The 21,384-nt window shown below is 35.8% G+C and overlaps 2 protein-coding genes across 3 annotated transcripts; one reads left to right on the top strand and one right to left on the bottom strand.

Moving 5' to 3' along the window:
- Positions 1–995: 995 nt before the first annotated feature.
- Positions 996–16,104, top strand: si:ch73-27e22.4 (the record flags this gene model as incomplete). The annotated part of the gene is given in 11 exon segments (NM_001423393.2): positions 996–1,486; positions 2,060–2,375; positions 3,674–3,793; positions 4,040–4,081; positions 7,260–7,574; positions 9,119–9,418; positions 9,736–10,041; positions 10,502–10,807; positions 12,239–12,556; positions 13,947–14,011; positions 14,013–16,104. Coding segments are annotated over 10 exon segments (2,136 nt in total), but the record flags the coding sequence as incomplete, so codon positions are not given.
- A 188-nt stretch (positions 16,105–16,292) lies between these two features.
- LOC141380170 (uncharacterized) lies at positions 16,293–21,343 on the bottom strand. Of its 2 annotated transcripts, XM_087303813.1 has the most exons (5): positions 21,324–21,343; positions 21,145–21,239; positions 20,507–20,809; positions 18,948–19,232; positions 16,293–18,843 (listed from the first exon to the last, which is right to left on the bottom strand). In XM_087303813.1, the coding sequence occupies exons 2-5, from the start codon at positions 21,206–21,208 to the stop codon at positions 18,659–18,661; spliced, it is 837 nt and encodes a 278-aa protein (XP_087159939.1). In that variant the 5' UTR covers positions 21,209–21,239; positions 21,324–21,343; the 3' UTR covers positions 16,293–18,658. The 2 variants fall into 2 exon arrangements, with proteins under 2 accessions (XP_087159939.1, XP_087159938.1); XM_087303812.1 differs by lacking the exon at positions 21,324–21,343 and having other exon boundaries at positions 20,507–20,821; positions 21,145–21,290.
- Between the last annotated feature and the right edge of the window lie 41 nt (positions 21,344–21,384).

Genomic DNA, 21,384 nt, shown 5'->3' with positions numbered 1-21,384 from the left:
TACTTTTTGAAAAAAGTGGATTGTAACAAATTTAGAACAAATATAATATATGTAAAACAAATTAAAGGGAACAAGAGAGAGAAAAGAAGAAGAAAAATAAATAATTAAGGGCACATAAAGATAAAATAAATTATTGCAGAATATTAAATAAAGCACATATTTTAGAAGTTTTAATAGCTTTCTTATTGTGAGAGTCTGTGATGTTTTTTAAATAAAGAGCTATAGTTCTCGTTTAAAAAATAAAAAAATAGGCTTACCACGAGTAGCTATATTTGCATTTGTGTATAAAAAACTTTCCAAAAAATAAAATGAGGTTTATGCAAAAAGTTGCAGTAAGGAATTATTTTCCTTTAATATATAGCCCCAAAATAACATGACGATAGCTTAAAGAAAAATCACCACAAACCTTTTGGACAATTAGAGAGTTTACATCAGACCAAAAAGATTTAACAGTGGGACACTCCCAAAACAAGTGAGCAACAGATTCAGAAGAGGTTTCACAGAAAGTGCAAGAGATGTCAATGTCATTTTTGAATTTTTGTAAAAATTGTTTAACGGGATAAAACCTGTGAATAATTTTAAAAGATATTTCTTTAATTTTATTTGTTAAAAAAAATTCTGGGGGAGCGACCAGACGACCATAATATCATCAAAGAGGTTGTTCCAATAAGAAATAGAAGGATTTGAGATGAAAAGGTCTAAAAATAAAGATCTGATTTTATGATTGGATGGAAAAACAATAGAACCAACAACAGTAGAATCAGGACTAAGGGAACAAGCAGAAATCAATGAATTATTATTATTGTTTCTAAAAAAGCATACAGATTTCAGAGGAGATGGCCTTACAAACTATATTAAATTCTTTTTACATATGGCAAGACTATATCTTGCAGAGCTATGAAATGTAACACGGCGCCAGGAATCCCCTCGGGTCTTTCGCCTCCTGGTCCGCCCCTGTCAGGCAGTGTTAAATGTCAGCTGTTGCATGTTTGTTCGGCGCATGCTCCGTATCGTCAGTCCGGATGAAATGAATCAGTTCATAATTCTCTTAGCATGGCGTGTCTTGCTTAAGGTTAGATTTGTATATTCTCTGGGATACTAGTTTTTTCTGTGTCAAAGTGAAAGTCAGGTACGTTTCAAAGTCGCTCAAAGAGAGAAACTTCAGTCCGTTTTGGTGAACTGTTGAGAAGTTTACTTTAATGAACCGGTTCACTAAAACGATTCGTCCAAACGAACTGGACAACAGTTTTACGCCTAGCAGCAGACTCGAACATGAAAGAGTTGAATTTTAAACAAACGTATACTGTCATATAGATTTATTTAAACATCTCTCCACGGTTCTCCAGATTTGTTGTTTCTTTTAGAAAACGCGCTGGGTGTCTCAGAAACTCACTAATACTGTTTTTATAAACCAGATTTAGCTGGAAACCGCAGCAATATGAGGATCATTTTAGGGATCATTCTGTTTCTACTATCAAAATGCGGTAAGTGTGCGGTTTGTTCAGTCATTAGGCCTGCTTTCGGTTTCACACAGCATTTTAACTAACATGGGTAACAGTGTATTTTTAGCCAAATTTCCCTGCACCCCATGATGCCTTGTGTGAAGAGTTAGTATGTCCTTTACATTGCAAGTACTTGTAATTACAGTAAACTACTTTTTAAGAATATATATATATATATATATATATATATATATATATATATATATATATATATATATATATATATATAAACTTAAATAAAGTAATGCTTTTATAAATAAATTATTCTCATCATTTTATTTGAAACATTTATTATTTCATAATAACCTGATGCTTATACACTGTACATGTATTCTTCTTGTTCTTCCTTACGATTCTTTGTATTGGCAGTCTTGAGGTATTAACTGTTCATTTCACATGTTGCTGATAATGAATATTTGTTCTTTATTTATAGCTAAATAGTTAAAATAATTATGTTCAAAAGACGAGACTTAATTCTCTCCCTTTAAATTATTTCCCATTAACATTCTCAGCAGTGTTTCAGTCTCTGAGATGTTGTTTCTGTTTGTTCTTCAGAGGTTTTTGGTGCTGAAATAAATGTGTCAGTGTCAGTGATGGAGGGACAGACTGTGACTCTTAAGACTGATGATATTGGTATAAAGAATATCACTCGAATAATGTGGAGGTTTGAAACTTCACGCATTGCTGAATTCCATAACAACAAGACCATTTATCCCAACGACGTTGAGAGATTCAGAGACAAACTGAAGCTGAACAGTCAGACTGGAGCACTAACCATTATGGATATCCCAACCACAGACGCTGGACTTTATAAGGCAGAGATCAACCACAAATCTGGCACTTCAAAGTGGTTATTCAACGTTACTGTCAGTGGTGAGGAATTTTTCAAAAGTTTTTGTTCCCTTAACTTTTAGTTATACTATATAGAATTTTAATTATACTGTTTTCAACACTCTTACAGGGTTACAGCTTTACAATATAACAGGGACAGAAATTGCTTTACAATATGCTGTTGTCTTTCTGAAGGATTTTTTACATAAACTGCTATAAAAGGCCAAAGATGTTTTGTTAACACTTGAGCATTAGTCAATGTACATCAACTAGATTTATGCATGTATACTGTATTAAACTTCAGTTGTTAGATTTGCTAAACAAAAGCAATACGTTAATGCTGCAGTAGGTGATCTGCCAAAATGATAACTGGTTAGCATAACATTTTTAAAACACAGTCCCTCCACTGCCATCCAAAGCCACACCTTCTGAAATACAAACTCACACAGTGAAGATGACAGCAGACAACCCACTAGTTCATGTCATTCGCCAGCTAGAAATGTAGTTAGTGGTTGTCCGGCAGCGTGCAGGAATTACACCTATTACTAAGTCATACTTGCATGCAATTTTAGACCAAATATTCAAAGTAGCATGGGAAAAAAAAAGGCACTAAGTCAACTTGACCTCAGTAAAGCAGGCTATGCAGAATAGCACCATTTACTGATGTTTTGTTGTTAAACTAAATAAAATCTACATTATCAATGCTTTAAAAGGTGCTTATGAAACTGAAAATAGTCACATCAGTCTATTGCTGGAAGATTTCAGTGGCTGAACAACACTTCTGTGCATATAACCCATTCAGAACAACATAATCTACAACAGCTTTGCGTGACTAAAATAGTTTTAAAACATAACCTTTCCTGTCTAAAAGAAATATTTTCTAAAATAAATACTTCAGCCATTGTGTCATCCTTCCTCCAGCGTGCAAAAGCAACTCCAATATTGATTTAAAAGGTTTCAATTCAGCATTTGATTTTACCACGACTGTGATTCTGAAGTTCACACCTAACTCATGGAAGACGTTCTGAACTTACTTATGGTTAAGAAACTGAACAATATTTAAAATTATGACCTTTAATGGCAAACAGACTGCAATCTTAAATCCCAAAACACTAGATGTCTGTAATTTACAATGAATGACGACAAATTGATCATTCCAATATGGCGGATACACAAATGTGTTTGGAGCTGATGTAACTTGCAGGCAGCTTGTATATAAATATCAAAAGTATATTTAAGTACATATTGTAATTTTTATATGTAATTGATCAAGAATCATTAACAAACATTGACTTACAAGATCTACAGTAGTGGATGTTTATGGTGTTTTTCTTGATCAGTTCCAGATTCAGGTTTATCTCCAGGTGCTGCGGCAGGAATATCTGTCATCGTTCTTCTGCTGGTGTTTACAGGAGCAGCGGCTTTTGTGTTTTACCATCGCCACAAATTTCTTCCTAAAAGTGAGTGATGTAGTGCTACAGAAGAGTGTTAAATGTATAATGCATTTTCATATATAGTTCATAGGTATGATGTTGAGTTTAACATTACAAATGTACATTATTCATTTCATAAATCAAGTTTGTTTGGAGCAGCCTCTTTATTTTGTCCAAAGCTACAGTGTATTGTATGTTTAAAATGGGGACTACATGATTGATTCAAATTTCCTAGTATTTATAAAACTTTTGTTTTTATGTGCTGCTAAAAAGAGCCGCAAAAAGGAGAGTTCGTTGTTCAACAATGTCAGATGTGTAAGTATTAAAATGTGCTTTTGTAGGTGTTTCCATTGTTAGTCAGCATAAAGGCCATTTTTAACACCAGCTTGGTTGAAATTGGTTTAGAGTAGCAATAACTGAAGTCTGTTTATAACCGTTGACCTGCATGACATTAACAAAACTTGTGTTTGGTTAGTTTGTGTATATTTGATGATGCATCTTTTTTTGTTTGTGCCACTGTATGTGCTTTTTTAATACTTTATTTATTTAGGGGGAAAAAAACAAGAGGAAGAAGAAAATAATTACTAATAAAAAAAAGGGCAGTCCACACGGCCAGACGCCAGCGAGAGCAAAAGTCTCTTCTCCTCCGAGTTTGCCACCTTGTGAACTGCTGACAGGTGCAGCGAGGTAAAGAGACTCACACACCGCAAGGGGCAGGCCAAAACAAGGCACCCACTTCCGTGTCATGCCGCTGATGCCCTCCTTAGAGAGGTTGTGTGTGTAACCATTACATTCAAATCGTTTTTCCAACGGGTTTAATGCTTAGCTGTTACGACTTTTTGGGGATTTGTTTTACATTTTTCCCCCTTTCGAAGAAACCCATTTTAGCCATCGAATGGCATCATTTGGGCAGCTTCACTGTGCCAACACTGTGAGACTTTGCATGTTTTTTTGCTGTGGGTGTGCACACCTGACAGGATTGAACCAGACCAGAAATACGCACCCTTAACCTTTTTCTGGGTATGTTTCAGAGATCAGCTTGGATTGGGGCCAGCCAGACCCAACACCACCTCTCATTGTTTCACCCTGCCAGAGACTCTACTGGCTGGGGCATCACATGAGCTCCAAAAGATCGGCAGAACCTAAGTCCGCAATTTCACTTATCTTCAAAATCCTGTTTGCAGGTCAGAGATAAACTTGGTCGGGCATGTACCTCCAGGCGCGGGACATCCCGACAGGTTGGCCAGGAAAGGGTGCCTCTGGTCAGGCATGACCTGGCGTTTTTTCAGATTTTAATGTCTGAACACCTTGAATGGGAGCCCCTTCTAGGGCCAAACCAGATGCCACAATTAGCAGGATTCTGACACTTTTTGAGGAGCAAATTTTAATGTCTGAACACCCTGGATGGGGCCCCTTTCCAGGCCAAAAAGCAGCTGCCACCTATAGCGGGAATCAGAGGCAGATTTTTTTTTATGAAAACCCTGGATGGGGCCTCTTTTCCATGGCCAAAGTGGCCGCCACCTTAAGCTGGAATTGAACACTCTTTCTGGGGCAGATTTTAATGTCTGAACACCCTGAATGGGGGCCCCTTTTCCGGGGCCAAATCAGGCAATGCAATTAACAGGAATTGAACACTTTTTCTGGGGCAGATTTTAATGTCTGAACACCCTGGATGGGACCCCTTTCCAGGGCCAAAGCGACTGCCAACTTTAGCAGGAATCAGACAAACTTGCTGGGGCATCACACAAGCTCCAATCAGCCAGTGGGCAAACAAGGCACAAGAACCAAGTTCATGTTTTCATGCGTCGTCAAAATCTTGTCGGCAGGTCAGAGATTAACGGGGTCGGGCACGTACCTCCAGGTGCGAGATATCCCGACTTGTAGGTGGCCTCCTGTCAGACATGGCCTGATGTTTTTGGGCCTGGTTCAACAACTCAACTCAACTCAACAACTCAACTCAGTGAGTGTACTTGCTTCAATCCGGCTTGAGACCCACCATCCTCATAATGAGAGGTAGACGCACACTAGAAAGAGCCACCATCCCGATGCAGACTTAATCATTCCAGAGACCCACCATACCCCAAAAAAGAGCCCAAATCACTCCAAATGAGGGTTGGACTCTGAAAAATCATTTCCAGACACCAAGGAAGACCCACCATCCTTATTCTATTTGGACTTCCTCCAAACAGTGTATTTCCTTTACATTTTCCAGCATTTTCTCAAGGTACAGTATAATGTATTAAATGAGTAGACCATTTCTTCTCCAGTTATCTTTTTTTATTTTAGTCACTACTTCATACCAGAAGCACTGTATTTTTGGGCAAATATAGTTCAAAAGATTTCTGAGTGTCTTTTAACCCATTCACACTCTTTGAGTTTTAGGATTTCTTGTTTATATGTATGTGGTTTTAATCATCTTATTAACGGTCACAGTCACTGCTGGTTTTGCCGTTTATGTCTACTAGAGGATTTCCTTTATCTTTATCTCCTTGCATTCCCTATATCTTATCATCATAAGTTGTCTTTTTTTTTTTGCATTTGTATTTGCTGTCCTTCAGGGATGAACAGACATTTTAGTCAAAAATTCAGTTTTTGGCTCAAAAAAGAAAAAAGGGGGGAAAATATGAGCTGAAAAAAGTATCTACCTCCAGCCGAGTAATTACAGCGACTTTTATGCTGGACACAGAAAGCGCAGTGCTATGAAATCCATGTATTTTAATAGCCCGAGCCATGCAATTGTGGTTAGTTGCTGCACTGACCAAAATGGAAGAGATCCAGCATACGCTATGGTCAAAGTTCAAAATAGCTCAAAATTCTGCTCATGTATGCACATACTTATAACTGCATGAACTGCACATGCTCACCGGAATAGCAAAGTCTGCTCAAATGACGTGCCAACACTAGATTTCCATGCCATATGCTTGATCCTGCTGCTTGCATTAGTGCTACTGTGCTGTCATGGTAATGGCGGTAAAATGATGCATCTCGACTTGTTCACAGTTATCATAATTTTAGCCAATTAAATGTTTTTAAATAAAACAATAAATACTTACTACAAAGCAATTTTGGTTTTCAGCCAAGTGCATCCAGAGTTTTGTGTTTCAGACCTAAATTTTCTCATTCCTCACATACCTAGTTTGCTTTGATGTCTTTGGTTTGTTGGTCTGCTTTGCCTGCTCACCTTGCTTGTTTTTTATTCATTTACCCTTGTGATGCCTTGTTTTTGTTAGCCTGTATTGCATTATTATCTTGCCAATAATAAACTTTGTTTGTGTCCATAACCCAGAGTTTGGTCTGACATCAACAGCACTGCACTTTTAATTTTCACATCAAGACTGTAAAACAGGAGTATGGGAGTGCCTGCATCTCTACTAACAAGTCAGTTCATGTAGCATCAATGGTTATTAGATTGTTCATTAACATTTAATCCAATACTAAATAAGATTAATTCATAATATCCACGTTTCACCATGTTTATGTGCTGTTATGACAGATGAGGCAAAGATAGTGTCTGTGAAGGAGAGAGGATCTGTCACTCTAAAGCCTGATGCTGTGATTCGGAGAGACGATCAGATACTGTGGACATTCGGACCGCAAGAGACTCTTATTGCTGGAGTCAATGGAAATGCCAGAGAGATCTCCACAGGTGATGGTGCTGATGGGAGATTCAGAGACAGACTGGAGTTGGACCCTAAGATTGGATCAATAACAATAACAAACACAGCAAGCGAACATGTTGGAGTCTATAAACTGAAGATCATCAGCAGCACAGGGACCTCATACCAAACCTTCATTCTTACTCTCACACGTGAGTATCTCAAGTCTTTAAATGAAAGTCAGTGTTGAAGTGAAGAGCAGGTGCCCGTTCCATGATGATGGCTAAACAAAGTCAGGATTATAGGATGAGTTTTGAGTTGACTAATTTACCAGTGCAATCAGGCTTTATTTTTACCATGACCCTGATTATAAACTTATTCTGTTAACTCAGACTTTGATCCAGAGTTCATGAGTGTGGGCACATGAAGGCAGAACATCAGGAGCAAACAACCAATCACATGCATTGAACCAAAAAGACACTGTGATTACCAGCTCAGTTTACAGGCTAAGATTAATCGGTTTAAACATTCAGATCTTTAACCTTCATCCATGCCTTCTGACTCCGTGACCAAAGTGTTCATGCCTGGTTCAAATTGACCTGATTTCTTTATCATTAGTATTATTGCTATTATTATTATTAATAAAAAAATTAACTCAGTTAAATAGTTTGATTTCATCAATTAATTAAAAAAACTTAATCTACACATTTCTGTAATTGAATACAAATGAACTTGCCATTATATAAAGTAATGTTAGTAATTGTTAGTTCAGCCCAAAATATCTTGTGGAAAAAATATAGCATGTAGGTAGAAGACTAAAAATATAAAATTTCACTGAAAGCATCATATTTTTATCACTTGTGCAATAATTAATATTTCGTATAGGTATCGTTATAACTTAATGATAAACCTATGCAGGTCAAATTTAACACTGTATTACACTCACATTTAAACCTATATAAACTCTTCGGAGGGGACGCGGTGGCGCAGTAGGTAGTGCTGTTGCCTCACAGCAAGAAGGTCGCTGGTTCGAGCCTCAGCTGGGTCAGTTGGCGTTTCTGTGTGGAGTTTGCATGTTCTCCCTGTGTTTGCGTCACCCTGTCAAAATCTTAGATTAGCTGGGTGACTTCAGCAAGGGACATGCCTTCACTATTGATACTAGAAGTATGACAACCTTTTCATATTTGCCTATTTGAAGGCAAGAGATTTCAACATGCTCTCAGTCATAATGGCTTTAGTTATACTACTATTCACAATTTCTATAGCCATTAAATATTTTCTACACACACACACACACACAAATTATTGGTTGTAGTAACCCAATGTTGGATCAAATATAATCAAACACAACCACTGGGTTTGTCCACATTTGAGCCAACATTAAGTTAAAACAGCCCAGCATATTTCCTTCACCCACACTGTATGTACAGTGAACAACTTTAAATGAATGTTTTGTATTTATTTATTATATAATGTTTTGTATTTATTTAATATATTTATTGTAATTTAATGTGATTTTATCATTAGCTTCATGAAATTATTATTCTTATTATTTTTCATTTTTAAATGACATTTGTCTTTTTTTATAATGCATCTTATTCTAGTATCACTAACCTGTAAGGGTTCATTTGATATTTATTTAAACTATCACAAAACTGATTGAATCAACTCTTGTTTTTGTTCAGTCCTGATAAACAGCATCTGAATGAACTTTCTTTTGTGTTCCTCTGTTTCTTTGTGCTTCTGTAAAATGAAGAGGATGTGATGTCAGTGTCAGAGGGTAGTTCTGTCACTTTAGTCACTGACACTGTAATACAGAATGAGGATCTGATCCAGTGGATGTTTGGAGATGAAGACCGTCTCATAGCTCAATTGGAAAAGACCACAGATACAGTCGTCTTTCCTTATGAGATATTTAAAAGTCTGAACCTTGACAAGAAGACTGGATCTCTGACCATCACAAACTTCAAAAACTATCACTCAGGACTGTACAAACTACAGATCAGCAACAGTGGCAAGATAACCTCAAGCAAGACCTTCAAAGTGCTGGTAAACTGTGAGTATTTCTGTGATGTTGATGCTTTGAAATGCACACATGCAATGTATTATTATCACTTAGTTGCAATGTGTGTGTAGTAATATTAATTGACTCAATATTTTGGGGATTTTTTGTTAAAAATGAAAAGTAATGTGTGTGTCTGTTTTAGTGCCACATAAATGTTCCCTTCTGACTTTGTTTCATTGCTTTTAAAACCAGAGTTATTTGGTTATTCTGACTGTTTTATAATAGGCTTTATCACATTATCAATTAATTTGGAATAGTTTTTTTCTTCTTGTAAAGTGATTGAGGATCTCATTTCTTTTTTCTGACAGTCAACAAAGTGTCAGTGAAAGAGGGAAAATCTGTCACGCTAAAGGTTAATGGTGAAATTGGTAAAACAGATCAGATACAGTGGCTGTACGAAGAAAACTCTCTTCTAGCTGAAATCAAGGAAGGGGGCAGAGAGATCCTTACATATGATACAGCTGATGGGAGATTCAAAGGCAAACTGATGGTGGATGACAAGACTGGATCTCTGACCATCAAGAACACCAGACCCGAACACACTGGACTTTATACACTAAAGATCAACAGCAGCACAGAGCCATCAGATAAACGGTTCTTTGTTTTAGTCAAAGGTGAGTCTGTGATTTAGCTCAAACTCCTTCATGTTCCGACTTCAGAGATGATGTCTCTGAAGAATGTCTAATGGAAATCCCAAAATCACATGAATAAAAATAAATGTGCATAAATTTATGTGAACTGAATAGGATAATTTTTTTTTCCAATAAGAAACAATGTACATTAACTATGATGGAAACATGCGTGCACAGAGCATCTGCATCAAATATGTATGTGATTTTGTTTTAACAAATCATGTGATAATATAAATGGCCTTGTGGTGCCACAATAATGGACAAACCAGCAGACCGATTAAATTGTAAATGATCTGAAAATGTCGTTTTGTTCATACTAAAATGCTTTAACCAAAGTCTGCCATCACAGTGGTTCAGTATTATTTCCTCCAGTCTTTTGCAGTCAACATTTAGTTTCACATTGTGACTTGATCTAATTTCAACCCTTTGTTTTGTTTCTAAGCGAGTATGATATTAGGAAAGGAGGGAAACAACGTCACTCTGAATGTCAATGCTAAACTACAAAGAGATGATCTGATCCTGTGGATGTTTGGAGACGAAAACAATCTCATAGCTCAAATGAACGGAGAAACATCAGAGAGCACATTTACTGAAGCCGACGAGAGATTCAGAGACAAACTGCTGCTGGACAAGATGACTGGATCTCTGACCATCAGAGACATCACAAACGAACACTCCGGAGCTTATAAACTACACATCATCAGCAGCAAAAAGCCCATCTACAGCTCATTCAGAGTCTTTGTGTTTGGTGAGTTTAAATAATAATGAAATAAAATAGGGGGGTCTGAATGCTGAAAACAAGAATGATATTAGGAGCCTTTATTCTCGTTACTTCACTGATTCACTTTTCTTCGGCTTAGTCACAGATTTATCAAGGGTTGCCACAGTGGAATGAACCAACAATTACTCTGGCATATGTGTTACGCAGCAAATGCCGTCCAGCTGCAAACCCATCACTGAGAGTACAGCAACTTAAGTGCTGATAAACACCCATTTACTCTTTCTTTCACACACACACACACACACACACACACACACACACACACACACAGACACACACACACTGCGACCAATTTAGTTTCTCCAATTCGCCTATATTGCATGTGTTTGGGCTGTGGAGTAAATTGGAGCACCAAACTGGAACTTTTTTTTCCTGTGACGCAACAGTCCTTACCGCTGAGCTGCCTGTCTTGTTACTTCATATTAATAAATACTGATGGCTGCTTTCTTACGCCCCATTCACACGGGGTTTGACTGAAGGCGTGTTTGAAGTTGGGGCTGAAGCGATCGTCATAGCAGCGTCAGCCAATGAAATTCAGTCAGCAATAGGCCACTGTCTAGCTAGTGTATTTGCATACAGCGATCTGATTGGCTGACGCTTCCTTTGGCGCTTGAAAAGTTGAGCTTGTCCCAACTTCTGCAGCGAGAAATGCCTCTGAAGCGGCGCCGACGTATCCACTATGCAGTTCGACAATGCTTGACGTCACCCATTCAAAGTGAATGGGAAGGGTTGATGCTGACGCCCCGTGTGAATGGGGCGTAATGCTTTGTGAAGCTTTACAACATTTACAAATCTTTTTTTCTTTTGAATCGGTGGTTCTGAGTGCATTTCATATTGGCAACGTTACATAATTTCCGTAAACTTCGTTATGCGACAACGTTTTGAAAATTCAATGGTTCTGCTCTAGTGGCGATGTGTATCCTAAAATCCACATGAATCACGAGGGTTTCCTCATATTGCCCCCTAGTGGTGAATCACTGAACAGAACAAACAATGAGCCTTAATTTTTAAAAAGTACGCATATTAAGAGGAAACTTTTTATGATATTAGATGATAAGCTAAGTGCATTTATAGTTTACACTTTCAATTTTAAGCTCACAATATTTTAATTTTAAACATGTTTTGTCTTGGTTTTTGAAAATACTAGAAAACAAAAATAGAGAGATACTGAAAGACAAACATTTCCCAGAGATGGGTGGCAGCTGGAATGGCATACGCTGCGTAAAAACTTGCTGGATTAGTTGGCGGTTCATTCCGCTGTGGCGACCCCAGATTAATAAAGGGACTAAGCCGAAAAGTGAATGAATGAATGAATGAATGACACACAGTCCTATTCAAACTGATAGTATAACTTTACTTTTATCTCAGTCTGAGTAACTTTCTCTGTTTGTTATTCAGGTGAATCTGGCCCAAACACTGTGTCTGTGATGGCGGGAGAAAGCTTAATTTTGATCACTAATTTTAATATAGCGCAAGGTGAGGAGCCAAAGTGGACATTTGATGAAGATGTGAGGCTAGCATCTGGAAAGAACGGAGACGTCAGAGAGACTGTATACGGGGATGATAAGAGATTCAGAGGCAGACTGGAGCTGCATCATCAAAGCGCATCTCTGACTGTGAACAACACCAGAAGCAGCGACTCTGGAGTTTATCAGCTGACCTTCTGGAATAGACACAAGAAACACATTTGCTTGAAAGTCAATGTTACCATCTCTGGTGGGTAACTAAACTCTAATTAACTTTAAAATGATACCCAATTCATTATTAGTTTTTTTAAAGTGCAAAATACTTTTTTTCTAACATATTTGCTTATCTGAGGCCTTGAAATGACAATCTGCATCTTAATAAGGCCTGCAAGATCCTTGGGCCTGTATTTATGAAGCTTTTCAAAGCTCTCAGCACATAAGTATAAAAGCAAGTTTTTTTTATTTATTTTATTTTATTTAACGACTCTTACATCAACAGTTATTTAAGACCGCTCTCTCAAATGGTTTAGAGTTGGCAGTAGGGGTTTGTGTTGGTGCTGTGGAGTAGACAACATTATTAGTCACCATTTTTATTGACCCTGTGGGAAGCACCCGGAGGAAACCCACACAAACATAAGGAGAACATGCAGACTACACACACAAATGCAAACTGGCACAGCCGGGACTCAAAACAGCGGCCTTTTTGCTGTGAGGCGACAGTGCTAACCACTGAGCCACCGTGTCGCCTTGAGGACTATTTATGCTTTGTAAATCCCTTATAAATGACAAATAAAGACTCAGAATATTTGAAACAGGAAAAAAACAAATGACTTCAAATGAATTCAATCAAATAAAAATTAAATCTTTGCAATCTTATCTAAAATATAATGACTGTACAGTTGAAACATAGCTTAACAACACTGACATGTTTTATCATAATATATTGTTAAATTAGTATATTGTTGTCGTTTTATTAAATTTAATGTTGTATTTTGACACTCCTGTTATTCAGCAATGTTTAAAGCTTACATTTTTTAGTTTTTATTTTTAGATAAGATTGCAAGAATTATTGTTCTTATGATACTTAAAAGCCTTTAATTATAATTTATAAGGGATTTACAAAGCATTAATAGTCCTCACTTTAGATTAGGTCACAAAACTGGATCAAGTTTAGTTAATAAAGCAATTTAGTGGTGAAAAATGACTCATTAACAACGTATGAAAACACAATCATTAAGCACATTATACATGTGCATATAATTCAGCAATACAGCAGTTGTAGATGTAGTTAATGCTTAACAAATGATTCATAGTGTGTAGTTATGAAGTATTCCTGAAAAAAGGGATAGTTTCTGAATTGTCAAATATATCTGTACAACTTAAGAGGTTTTGTGGTCTGCTGTCATATATTTACTGTGGTGGATGAAGTATAATAATAAGTAAGCACTTGAGTAAAGGTACAAATTCCCTGAAAAATTGACTCCGGTACAAACAAAAAGAAAACAAATGTGACAAAGTTGAATAATTTAGAAAATGTATTATTTTGATTGTCACAGTCAGATGTCAGAAGTGATATTGCTAAGGTACAACTACAGAATAGATGAAGATCTTCATTGTTTTTGTCTGTTTTTCTCTTCCAGATGACTCCAGAAACACACTGAATGAATCAGTAAATATACAGATGCCACAATCAAGCAATCCTGAGTTGAACAGACCTTCCTGAAAACTCATAAACACTTTGAAAGCTGTAGATACGTTTTGAAATCTATATGAGACACTGAAATGCTCTTCTTAGATGTTTTATTATAGTGCAAATATCCTAAAAAATCTTACATCAAGAAGCATTTTCTAGACTAGACTTTCTAGTCTTGTTCTAACAAATAATTAAAAATAATTAAGTGAGTTTTCTTAAAATAAAAAATAAATCTGCCAATAGTGTAAGCAAAATAATCATGTTTCCTTTTGACATAAGATTATTTAGTTTATTATATTGCTTGTTTTAAGGAAAAACTTCTTTCTTAAACCAAGACAATCTGTGTTGCTTGTCTAGAAAATGCTTCTTGATTTGAGAATTTTTTAATATTTGAACTAGTATGGAGTTAGTTTTGTTTCTTTATTATTCAATAAAAATATTTAGTTTTAAAGAAAAAATAATTATGTAGTAATTAAAAAATAAAATGTAAAAAAAATAATATAAAATAAAATAAAAAAAGTTTTTCAAATAAAAAAAAAACACGTTTAGTTTAAAAACTTATTACAATGATAATAAAATATTTTGTATTGCAAAAAATAAACAATTGTCCTATTATGCAGTTACCACAATTTTCATTGCACACTCATTAATTTTGTTCTCTTATTAATAAAATATATTATTATCATTGACATAAGTTTTTAAATTAAACATGTTTTTTTATTTGAAATCTTTTATTTTTTATTTACTACATACTTAATTTTTCTTTAAAACTAAATATTTTTGATTGAACAATAATAAAACAAAACTATCTCCATAGACTAGAAGCAAGGCAAAATTTGTGATAAGAAAAGCTTTTTTCTTAAACCTGTGCATGTTAATGAATTGCAATCATTAGTAAAGAGGATGCGAGTGCAGCTATTGTTTAGTCTGAGAAACAAAGGGTTTTGACTATTTATTCAGCGGAGGGCCACAGAAGTCTGTTCTTTCTTGTGTTGTAATTAACTTTGTCTGTGATCTCAATGTTTGATAAGTGTTGTTGCATTACAATGATGTCTATTGAAGAGACTGTTTACCCAAAAAGGAACATTTACTCAATATTTTCTCATACTCAAGTGGTTACAAACCTTTATTTGTATCTTTTTTCTATGTAAAATGTTAGAAAGCTGAAAATATTGACTTTCATTATAGGAACAGCTGATATTATGGAGGTCAGTGGTTAAAGGTGTCCAACATTTCTTAAAAATGTCCTATTTTGTGTTCAACTAAAGAGATGAAACTGGTTTGTGACAAGTGAAAGCAGAGTAAACGATGACAGAATTGTCATTTTTGATTGAACTATCCCTTTAACTACTGGTTAGAATGATCATTAAATAGGTTTGCTATAATGTGAAGTGTGATTTAATAAACTGTGCATGTTTTCTTCTTAAATATTTGTATTTCAGTTATGAAGTTTTCACATATCAGTGAATCAAGCAAAAGTAGTTGATCCTCCAGCAGTGACTTTCTGTCTGTTCACCACACAACACTGGGTCAAACATGGAAACCCAGACACTTATTTTTTTTAATTTTTTTAATTAAAATTAAATGACACTTTTAAACCAGTGGTTGAGTTTGCCCATATTTGACCCAATGTTGTGTTATGACATTCAGCATTTTAGAGTGAGCTAAATGTTAATCAAATTTCAATTTCTGAAACATTCAGATGTAGAGTCAGAGTTCGATGTACACAACATGGAAGCTCTTAGCAATGTTAAATCTAAATATGCATGAATATAGTTTTGCTGCATGCAGGTCAGCATAAGATAAGCGTGGAATATATTTTGACTCGTGTGCACGCATTTATTTTTGAGACTGTGCTCAGCTCTCATTTTGACTCATTTTACCCTCGGTACTTTTATGACCCAGCGGTCAGCAGCTTCCCAGAAATGGCCACATCGATTAAGATATGACAGCTTTAAACAGGTTTCTTTCCATCTAATGCTTTATTTTCTTTTACTTTTAAAGGCCAGATACTGTGTTTAGAATCGATTTTCTTGGTGTAAATAAAGTGTGTGTGCTGACTTAATGTTTCCAGAGACAATAATAAAGTTTTCTTTTAAAACCAATATATATTACTGTGCATCTTTTATTCTCAGTTAACACATGGACACTTGCAAAACTATGACTTGGAAAAAAAAAGATGTTGACTTAAAATTACAAGTCTACTAAAGATTTAACCTAAAGCAGATCTGAATTGTTGTGTTTTCAAATCTAATGTTTTTTCCACAAAGTAAAGAATGAGGCACAAGAATTAAAATGAAAGCAAGTTTATTTAATTATGTAACAAATAATTGAATGCCTATGTGAATACATAAAATATATCTTGGGCATCACTTTACAGCAAAAGAGAGAGATGTACTATAATTATAATGATTATTGGTAGTAACAGTTGTGTAAGAAAAAAGGTGAGGACGTCTTGAAGAAAAAAGTAAGTTTTATTCCAGAGTAGTAGTAACAAAGTGGAGACAGCACTTCAGATTCAGCGGAGATTAAATGAATGTAGATCATCCTCCATTCAAACATTTTATACTGTTTCTTCCCCCTTACCATGTTAAGGTTTCGCTTTGAATGTAAATAAAAAACAACAATAAAAGTGATGCTCTTCCGTTTCCAGATCTTTGGTAGACATTTAAGTGGAAAGACCAACTGTTATAGAAAGCAGATGGTTCGTGATGGCTCTCTGCTGCTCCCATGCTAAAAGAAGTGAATTATCACTTTAACGGCATTATTTAAACACTTAAATACTTCATGTGTGATAATTAAGCTCTTTGTTTAGAAATCAGCATAGAATACACTTGTGAAATAGAAGTTGGGTCAAGGCAGACTAATTTCTTACAGTTGCATGTGCTCTTACTGTGATTAAGACAATGAATTATTTATATCAGGCTCCAATATAAGCTTTTAAAAACATTTTTAAAAAGGTAGTTTATTTTTTTAAAACAGGCATTCAATAATCTTTACACAAAAACATCACCACACATATAAAATAGACAATTAGGAAAGTAAACAAACGAGGAGAAAACCCACAAAACATACATTGACACATCTGTTTAAAGTTACTGGGAATTCAAGAATTTTGAGACTGTTTTGATAAAACGCATATTTTAACTGCCAGACTAGCAGGTTTATGACAATAAATGGTTATCATAAACTCCCAAGTTTGGTTTAAATATGATGAATATTATTGAATTAAGTGGTGAGGAAATTTTTAGATAAAGCTTCATGTGCTCCTAAACAGTCAGGCACTGTGCTGAAAGGTAACCAAAGTGTGAACTGCAAAACTTGTCTCGTGAGTTTGCTTTTCCAGTCTAACATACTGTATTCACGTGCGTAGGGATGGAAGTCTATAAGGAGAAAAGCTCAGTGTATAGCTTGATTAGCTGCTTCAGGTGTGTAATTGAGGCTGACGCACCCCCCAGTCTAGAAAAAGTTCACAAAAGAAGTTTTTTAATATAATGGTGAATATTTAATGAATAGTTTGATTGACAATATTGGTTCTTAAGTTAAATTTGTTCTTCTCAAATATCTCACAGACCTATAGGACCATGAGTCAAACCAGACAGATCTCATGAGAAAACGTAAGTATTTCAGAGTTCAGTCATATGAAAATGAACAATTAAAAAAAAAAGAGACGTGACACCCAACCCTACCCCTAAACCCAACCGTCATTGGGTGATGAGCAAATCCTACTAAACTGTTAGAATTAGATCATACAAATTCATACAAACTAGCCACTAAATCAAAAAGTTACGAATTGCTGTGAGATTGCGTTGGTCAAACACCCATTTTTGTTCCAATCGGCCTTCATTTACCTTCTCAAATAGCTACTAAAATGTTATTGCACAATGGCGACAATGTTTTCAAGATAAAGCAATGCCCTCTTTAGATATTACTGGGATATCAATCAAAGACAATATATTTGCTATAAACACAATACAAAGAATCTGATTTTACGATTTTATTTCCGTTATAGTGCTACCATAAGGCCAAATGCAGCATTTCATAATTTGAGCACAGATTGAGCACATATTGTGAGTTTGGTCAAGACATCTTATTCTGTTCTAGAGATATAATAATTTTAGTAAAAGTGGATGCACACACTTCAAATGTTTTGAGTTTTGACCAGCAATGAAACGGAAACTTTGCATGTGTCTCAGTCAGCACCCGAGATCATTGATCAGTAGGTCTTGTGCATGAATTCGGGCACTGATGAGCTGTTTCACTAAACATTGGGACACATCCTCATTGTATCTCATCAAAACTGTTTTTAAATAACAGCAAAACTAATGTTCATATATTAAATAATACGTTTTTAAAACAATTAATCCATTAGCAATGTTTGCTAGATTTTTTCTAACCTATCCAGTCAAAAAAATTGACTCTTTTTAGAAAAACATCTTATTTGTCATTACATTTGATCATTTTGGCTTCCAAAATTCCATTAAGGATGCGTAATGTTGAATAATGATGTGCCCTGATTTTCACAGTGCATTGTGGGATTTATCTGGATGCAAACGTTTCAGCGCACTAGAAAAATTTTGAGATTGGGACGGCACTTAATATGGCTGACGCCCTGGTAAGTGCACTGAACAAGGCTGCTGATTGAGATTTTATTATCTTCTATTTTTTGCAAAAAACTAGAGATGAATAGGCGTTTTGTGCTTCTTCCTGCGCACGCTTCTTCTTTTGAAGATGTCTGGATATGAACTTATAAACCAGAACAGTCACCACGGCCGTGACCATGGGCACGCCCACCACAGCAGAGAGAACCAATAGGATCAAATGTTTAGGAAAGAGGCCATTTTCTGAGGAATATAGTGTTCAACTGTTAGCAGTCTCAAAATGTTTGTATTATTTATTTATTTATTGTGGAATTGACTAATAATTGTTAGTATCCTCACTACCATACCTGAGTGTGTGTTACAGGGTGTGTCCAGATGTGTGGTGTGGTTTCTGATGGGATTCTTCACCACACAGCTGTAGGTGTTCTTATCCTGATATTCCACCACCAGAGGTAGAAAGAGGCAGATGCTGAGATCAGACACACTGGTGTTGGATAATAAACGGTTTCCTCTGAACCAGGAGAGACTCACAGCGCTCACATTCACCACTGAACACAGCAGCACACATTTGGACTCTGGAGATGCAGCTGGGTGTTGAGTTAAGGTGGAAATGACAGGAGTAGGAAGAGGAGCTAGAAAATATTACAGAATAAATTAGATTTAATTAAAGTATCCCATCTGACTTAATAATAATAAACTTCAGTGACTTTGTTTACATGGACATCAGTAATCAAATTATTTGCCAACCACAGAATAAGACAATACTGTTATTAAGGTGTAGCAAATTAGCTCAAAGGGAATTAAAGATTCATTTAAAACGGGCTTCAAAACAATCGACTCTTTAAATCCGTGGAAACAAATCGTCCAGCGATTGTTGGAACAGACAGTTGACTTCAATTAGGCAAGGCAAGTTTATTTATATAGCACATTTCACAAACAGTGGCAATGCAAAGTGCTTTACATAAACAGGAATAATAGAGACAAAAATAAGAAAATAATAACAAATAATAAAAATCATTAGATAAAGAAGAAATAAAATGTTTTAAAACAGGTTATAAAAGAATGAAAAACCTATTAAATCATAACAATTTTAGTTAATGTTTCATGACGTTAGTTAAACACTGAGAATTTGTCAAGTGGTTCTCTGCACAAACATCACATACAACACTGTCAAAATGATTTCTGTTCATGCAGATTCACAAAAATGGTCAAACGAAGTTGTATTATGTGTGCAGAAGAAGACATTATGCAACTGAGTAATTATAAAAAAAGGAGTCCCAAAAACCAAAATATGTGCTCATCATCTGTATTGCCATACGTTACACTAGCTTTATCAAGGCAACAAAGGAATTTGTATTAGAGTGTGTGTTTACTGTGAGCGCTGCTCTAAAACACTCAGCTGTGAGCATTTTTGCACTGCAGCATTTTTTAAGTTGTTTGCTATAACACAGAGTATCCCCGCTGTACCACTACAAGTTGAACGTCTTTATTTGTTGACAGTTGTGCAATACTGTCAATCATCAGCTTGCTCAAAAGTGACACTGATGGGCATTGTGTAAATCACTTTAATATATTAGCTGAAATCATTGTGGTGTAAACATACCCAAACTTCACATTGAAAACTACACTATTATTGTTGTGTAAACTAAAAAAAAAAAAAAAAACTTTTAAAAGTGTCAAATAATATTCATGTGGCCTTTTTTGAGCACATCATCATCTTTGCTGTGCAAACATGCCCTGAATGAGTTTGAGTCATAAAGACTTATAATACTTCATCCTGCAAATATTAGCAACACAACATGTTTGAATGAACAGTTTAAGATTCCAAACAAAAGTGCATAAATGAATTTGCCAAATTACAACCACCCATATATAAATGTAAATATTTTAGACAGGGTGTTCTCACCATAGACAGTCAGCCGGAATGTGTGGAGTATCATTTCTGTGCTGGTGATGATTGCTTTATAATCTCCAGTGTCTGTTATTCTGGTGTTGTTGATGGTCAGAGATCCAGTCTGATCCAGCGTAAGTCTGCCTTTGAAACCCCCATCAAGAATGTCATCAAGCAATGTGATTTCATCTCTGTTGATGTGAGCTATAAGTATGTTGTGGGGTTTAAACTTCCACTCGATGTCCCCGTTCCCCTGTATTTCTAGAGTGACTGAATCTCCAACCATCACTGGCTTCACTGTTACAGCATCAGACGCGCCTGGAGAACAAACTGAATGATAATTTGGTAAAATCCTTATAAAAATTGAACTAATGCACAACTGACGGTGACATTGTAAACGACTTCACTGATTCAACACCATTGCCTAGTGAAAAACAGCTTAAACCAGCCTAAGCTGGTTTTCTGGTAGTTGGTCGACCAGCCTGGTTTTAGAGGGGTTTTGGCAAATTCAGGCTGGTTTTAGCCATTTCCAGCCTGCTCTTAGCTGGTCAGGCTGGGTGATGACCTCCTAAAACCATGCTGGTCAACTAGCTAACCAGCATAGGTTAGTTTAAGCAGTTTTTTCAGCAGGGATGTGCAAATGTAAAACTTACCAAATAGATGCAACAGAGTCAGATTGAAGACAATCAGGTGAATCATTTTCTTCAGTTTGAGCATCAGAACAGATAAAAAACCCAGAAGATTTCAGCTGTACAAAGTGAGAAATCAGTTGTAGCAAACAGAGAAATGGGTCCCGACTAAAACAGATATGAAAGTGATGTGTAAAAAATACCTCTGAGAACACCTCTTGACAGAGTCTCTATGCTTTCTAGCATGGATTTATTTAGTAATGA

Source organism: Danio rerio, chromosome 22, assembly GCF_052040795.2.
Source record: "Danio rerio strain M-AB ecotype USA chromosome 22, GRCz13ab, whole genome shotgun sequence".
NCBI lineage: Eukaryota > Metazoa > Chordata > Actinopteri > Cypriniformes > Danionidae > Danio > Danio rerio.
Note: the sequence above shows the minus strand (reverse complement) of the source record. Positions and strands in the feature narration are given on the sequence as shown.